This window comes from Trichoderma breve, chromosome 1 (assembly GCF_028502605.1).
Source record: "Trichoderma breve strain T069 chromosome 1, whole genome shotgun sequence".
NCBI classification, from domain to species: domain Eukaryota; kingdom Fungi; phylum Ascomycota; class Sordariomycetes; order Hypocreales; family Hypocreaceae; genus Trichoderma; species Trichoderma breve.
Window position 1 is genome coordinate 5,953,881 of NC_079232.1, and position 6,000 is coordinate 5,959,880.

Here is a 6,000-nt window from a genome sequence, read left to right on the forward strand (position 1 = left end):
TTGTGTATAGAGTCTTTCGAGACACCTCCTTCGAGTCGAGAGCATGGAGGAAGACGTGGGGGGCGGATTGGAGACGAATTGTGTCTGTCGGATTCTTGTCCTGCATGCAGTCGCTGCTGTTAATACCGACCGGGAGTGCTCGAAAGGAAGGGGCTACCTCTTCAATCACGTCTTTCAGCTCGTATATGCCCTCTCGCCCAATCATCCAGATGGAAAATGAGAGCAAGCTTCAACTCGTAGCCAGCACCAAGAGGAAACACTATTCACTCGTGACAATCGCAGCCAGAGACGGCAAAAAGTATGATATGAATAGAATTCGGCGAAGAAGCAGACAGATTGCAAAGTCTGTCAGAGGCTCAGCAGAAGAGGAAAAGGAAGATATGTCAGTAGATATCATCACAATCTGCGATGAAAGAGGGCGAGTTGAAATCACGAGCTGTAATTTGGTAATCTGGAGGAAGGAAGCTGCTGTGGGCACTCTGGAGCTCAGCTGCGGTCCAATTCCACATCAACTTCCGCACCACCTTCCGCACGAAGCAGCATTGCTTTTTTTTTTTTTTTTTTTTTTTTTTTTTTCGGTCAGCTGCTGCCTATGAGTTCGGTGACGCTCCTCTTCGGTGTGCAAGAGAAACATGTTCGGCCACCATTATGAAAAGAATTGATTGTATATTGATGGAATATCCTGTGTATCAAGTACATGTAGTTACAGCTTACTCCGTAAACTGGTTGTGGTTGGTGAGGCAGTGGTTCCGCATTATTAGTAAGCCGCGGGAAGCAAAAAGCAATATCCCATTTCCAAGAATGAAGCCCACGATGATGTGCGTTCTTCCGTTCAAAACAGGCCACAATGTTGTAAACAGGCATCTGCTATAATTTCAAGTCGTTGTACTCTTTGAGACGTTTTGTGTCGTAGAAAAAAATGGACGCAAAAAAAAGATAAAAATGCAAAAATGAAATTTCGAATGCCGTAACGAGGAATCGAACCTCGGTTTTCAGTGTTTCGCTAGGTCCACAAACTGATGTACTGTCCACTATACTATTACGGCTTGATGATTGGATGATCAGACCGTTGGTATACCATTCTATAAAGCTTCTAAGCAAAAAGCAGCGCGTTTTGCCAAGAAATTGGGTCATTCATTCTCTCCCATGATTTTCATGATTGACTCGTCGTGGTAGAAGTCTATCATTACTTGAATTTTTGTTTGTGATCATGTCCATAGACCGCCACCAGCTCTCAATCGCAGCCAACAATGAAAAAGAAAAGTATGAAGATACATTACATCAAAAGATTAATCCAATAAGTTATATATTCAATATCCAATTGACCAGAGTCTGGCTGTCGTATTCTCCGGCCAATCTCACATAATTGCAGGGTAAGCTGTGCTCATCATATACGGCCTTGCTACGGCCACAATATGTAGATAGAGTGTGCGGCGACGACCCTTGAAATAAAATAGTCGCAGCGACGCGATGACCCGAGATTCTTTTCTGTTCTTGTCCCGATCCATGCGAAAGTGGCGATGAATTTATCCGTCTTGACCATTCATGTGGCTGCAATAAGCTCAGGCACGAGGCCCAACATTTACACCGTGGCTTTACACCTACGCTCGACGTAACGCATGTGCATATAAATACATTACCTATACATCATGTGTTCTAGATCTGAGAACGCAGGGTCAGGGGCTTACTGACTGGTGGGTTGAGCAGATGTTCCAAAGATAGGGGTATCTCCATCAGTGGTATCACCTTTGTAACTCTAAATACGATTCAATACTCGTATAGAGGGTTCAAATGTACTGAGTTTACGGAGAAGATAAGCATATACGAATACCGGCCGTGACGCCAAATATACTATATACCTAGCATACAGCAAACTCGATCGAGTGGTGTTGAGTATGACATACTTACCCCGGTGCCCACAATGAGGCTGTAAGGTATAGTCGTGGCACATGTATACATGCCTGCTGGTGATAACACTACGCAATAAATGTTTACTCTCTATATGAAGGCCAAACAGCTGGCTAAGCTCATTATTCCCAAGGTGCCGGCAGCCGAGAGTTTATAGCCGACCCTCTAAGTCGAGATTTAATGACCATCTTTTGCTTCCTAGTCCATATACGAAGAAGGGAAGAAATAATAAAGCTGTATACGAAACGTTACGGCCCATCATACTTACCAATGCGTCGTAGCTCAACTTGATGTTAGATATCCGCAGTACTATTGAAAGTATGGTACTCGGCCAACTCGATAGATGAAACACGGCGTATCGGGGGCGTTGAGATGGGAGCGGGAGGGTATACCCACTATGCTGTATTGCGGACTTCATCTGGCTGAATGGGGGAGAAGCACTGAACAAGAGTAGTAGAAATATGAGACTGATCAGTGAGTGGTTCTAAAGTCTTTCAAGTATAAGTAGAACGTCCATTTCTGCCATAAACCCATCTGTTCTGATCCTCGATATCTCCTGGCCTAGCTTTTCACTTGAATAGCAAGACTCCTAGTATTTTACACTCTCACGTTCAGGTCATTCATTGAAACAACTCATCAAATCTGCGAAAATGAAGTTCTTCACCATCGTCACCCTCCTCGCCGCTGTTGCTATTGCCTCTCCTCTCGAGGATGCCCTCAACGTTGGCAGCGAGTGGTGGGGCGATCACGATCACAACGACCACGACGACCATATCGCTCATATCTGCCCCCAAGGCCTCTACAGCAACCCCTAGTGCTGTGGCTCTTGGCTCCTTGGCATCATCGGCCTCGACTGCCATATGCGTAAGTAAAATGCTCAGTGAAAGGAAAAATAACCTCGAGCGTCCATGTTTTCTCACTCATTTTGTACAGCAAGCGAAAAGTTTTATGACTCTGAAGATTTGCGCAAGACATGCACCAAGGCCAAGGAATCGGCTCTCTGCTGCGTTGCTTCCGTGGTAAGTGACTGCTACTTCAAGTGTTTACTCGTTGATTTGCCTTCTGACATTGTCTCTAGAGCGACGAGGCTATTCTGTGCCAACCTCCTTTGGCCTAAGAAGCTACTGTCGCTGAATGTGTCCATGGCCAAACTTCAATCGTATCGACAAATGCCGATTCTGGTACTGAGAAACTTGCCAGAGACATTGAAAGAAGAGGGTGGGCACACATGGATGGGCCATGCAGATATTCTATTCATACGCAATATTGGTGATAATATGATGAATGCGTCAAAACAATGTCATGTGCATGCCATGAAGCTGTGGTGATGTAGTGAAAAAAAAAAAAAAAAAGATGTTGTATGCCGTAACTGCTTCCCAGCCAAACCACCAACCTTTCCAACCTTGGGATAAGCGTAGTTGTATGGTTGGTCACCTTGTTACGATGAGGCTATGTCTATAAATATCTACTGAATGCTGTTGAAACAGCCAAAACTTTGGAAGATACATGGCGAATAAGAATGGACAACAACTCACTCCTCGCCGCCAACAGCGACGGAGCCTTGAGAACAACCATCACTATTCCGGTCATAAGAGTCAATTTTATGAGCTATTTCGCCTACTTTTACAATTTCCTAATATTTCACTTGGATTCCATCCAATTGGAGTCCCGTATGGCGTAGCGTTCAGACAGCAGAGTCCACGTCACAACGACGCTCTCATCAAGGGGTAATCTAGACCCATCGGCACCATTGCGAGGATTTTTACACTTTTTGGGGTTCATCTTCATAGACTTTCTCTTCTTGGCAAGGCAAATGGCCGTTTGCCTACCGGGCTCGCCGTTGCTGCATATGACTCCATCTCAGCCACGCTTTTACAAGGCTAACAAGCTAAGCTGGAGCGCCACGCCGGCTAAAACGCCAAAGTGTAATAAGGCAACCAAAACCATATTCGTTTTACCCACTGCGCAAGGAGAAAAATGAGAAAGATTCATCATTTTCATCCACTTTGCGACCAGATGGCTGTAATGCCCGCTCGGTGATGTCCTACTTGCCATGAGCGAGGCGATCTAGCACTGCCCCCTGCAGGTACGGTCTAGATAGCCTCATCTATTGAGCCTCAAAATGTGGAGAGGCTGGAGTCCTCTTTTCGTGGAAGAGAATCAGGGCGAGCTTACGGAGCTTTGCAAGTGAGTACTCGCTTATGGCTGTAGAAAGATGATTACGTTCGTAGGGTGACATGTTGAGTCACGTCGCTCTGCAGGAACTGCATTCACCAAGGCCCGCGGCAAAAAATGCTACGCGTTGATATGAGCGAGCACAAAAAGCTGTTCAACGTGGAATTATAATTGTGCTATATAAACGATATCATGAAAACAAAAACCAAGTCAGAATAACAAATGTCCACCAGCCTTTTCAACCATCAGAGGAGAAGCCGGCATCGTCTCGCAATTGCGTGTGGCCATCTCCAACCAGGCATAACAAGCTCCAAGCCTCACTCCAAGATATGTTGTGGCCTTGCAAAAATCCAGACGGTTGTGGAAGCCTTGAGATGCTGCTGCAGAGCTGTATGAAGACGGAGGCCGACGTGATGAATCCAGCTTGCAATGTAATGTTGGCGGCTTCTCCTTTCTCCCCCCTCCCCCTCGGAAAAATAAAAACAAGAAACAAAAAGCAAAATAGGGTATTAAAAAGAGTGAGCAGGTGTGGACTTTTGTTTTAACCACATGAACGCCATGGCGATTTTTGGGTATAGCCTCCCAGAGTCAAAGAACGTTCAAGCAAGGTCATTTTAAAGGCCTAGCTGGGCCGACAGAATCTTCGTAGACGGTGCAGTTTGAGCAACGGGGGTGTTGGCAATCGTGCTCAGTACATTGAGGGGTTGTGTCTTTGACCATTCCAGCCATGCCACATCGGCAACACTTCCAGGTCTTGACGACAGTACCGTTACCACCCATTGTTCTGGATTTTGTTGTTTATTTTAAGAATTGCTAGGACGAATTGCGGTCCGAGACTTTACTCGAGACCAGGCAGTGAAGGTAAAATTGATACCAGAAAATTGCCTGTTGAACGGAGTGAAATAGATAGAAGAATTAGAAGGGAAATGATGGCTTTCTAAGCTTCCGATGCCTTGGATGTTGGGACTGATGAGAAGAGCATGGACGGCAACTCTTATATAGACAAAACTTGCCCGACTATCCAATTTCACTCAAGAGCGCAAGGCGCGGAGGCGCGGAGGCGGGCCAGTGAAAACTCGACGGCGTGCGTTTCTCACAGCTTTTCGGTCTGCGGGCTCTCCATGGTGGGCATCCGGTAGCTTACCGGTGGGAAATGTAATAACACAACCCATATTGACTGGCGAGGGACAGTCAGGATGGAGTATTCCGCGGCCGAATCCCAAGAGGATGGACAGCGAGATATGTACTGGAGACGTAATAGTCTTGTTTCGCGCTAATGAATCTCTCGAAAAGGCGGATGGCGCAGCTACTCGCCTTGCCCTATATCCTTGCAGGGAGGCAGCGTCAGGTGAGGAGATGATTCTGCGCTTCCCCCTCGGTGATGCTGGTACCGGTTTGAGAAAAAGCAGGAAAGACTTGTGTATGGACTGGTTATTCTCGGCGAAAGACTTGGTCCACCCATCTGACTCCCAAGTCGTGGCCGACGCTATTCCGACTCAACAAGGCTGTGAGAGCTCGGATCACTTGGAGTTTACCCTAGCAAGGCAACTAAGTTGCTGCTCTTGTATTGTGAGGGATTAGAAGTCTTTCTTTCTACCCCTATTCTCTTTCTCTCTCTCTCTCTCTCTCTCTCTCCTTTTATTCTTTCATCTGTGTTGTGTGTTTATATGCTCGTAAACGCTCTCTTTGTAGGAAGACAGTCATCTTGTCACTCCTGTGGTGTGGCCCGTGAAGGAAGACTACTCTCAAACTTTAAGAGAATTCGACAAGGAGAAGTCTTTTCTTTTGAGTCTCTAAAGAAGTTTGAGTGATGTGTCTTATGTGGGACTTGGTATCATACTCATCTACTGAAGACTTGCGCAAACGTTGGCAGTCCCAAGCTGACTCATGTATTCACACAGGAGCAGCAGCTGCAGT

The 6,000-nt window shown here is 46.1% G+C and overlaps 1 protein-coding gene across 1 annotated transcript; it reads left to right on the top strand.

Moving 5' to 3' along the window:
- Positions 1-2,558: 2,558 nt before the first annotated feature.
- On the top strand, positions 2,559-3,025 carry T069G_01742 (fungal hydrophobin domain-containing protein; the record flags this gene model as incomplete). Its single annotated transcript, XM_056168952.1, has 3 exons — positions 2,559-2,722; positions 2,846-2,927; positions 2,987-3,025. 3 exons carry the CDS (start codon positions 2,559-2,561, stop codon positions 3,023-3,025), a joined length of 285 nt encoding a protein of 94 aa, XP_056034268.1.
- Positions 3,026-6,000: the final 2,975 nt, after the last annotated feature.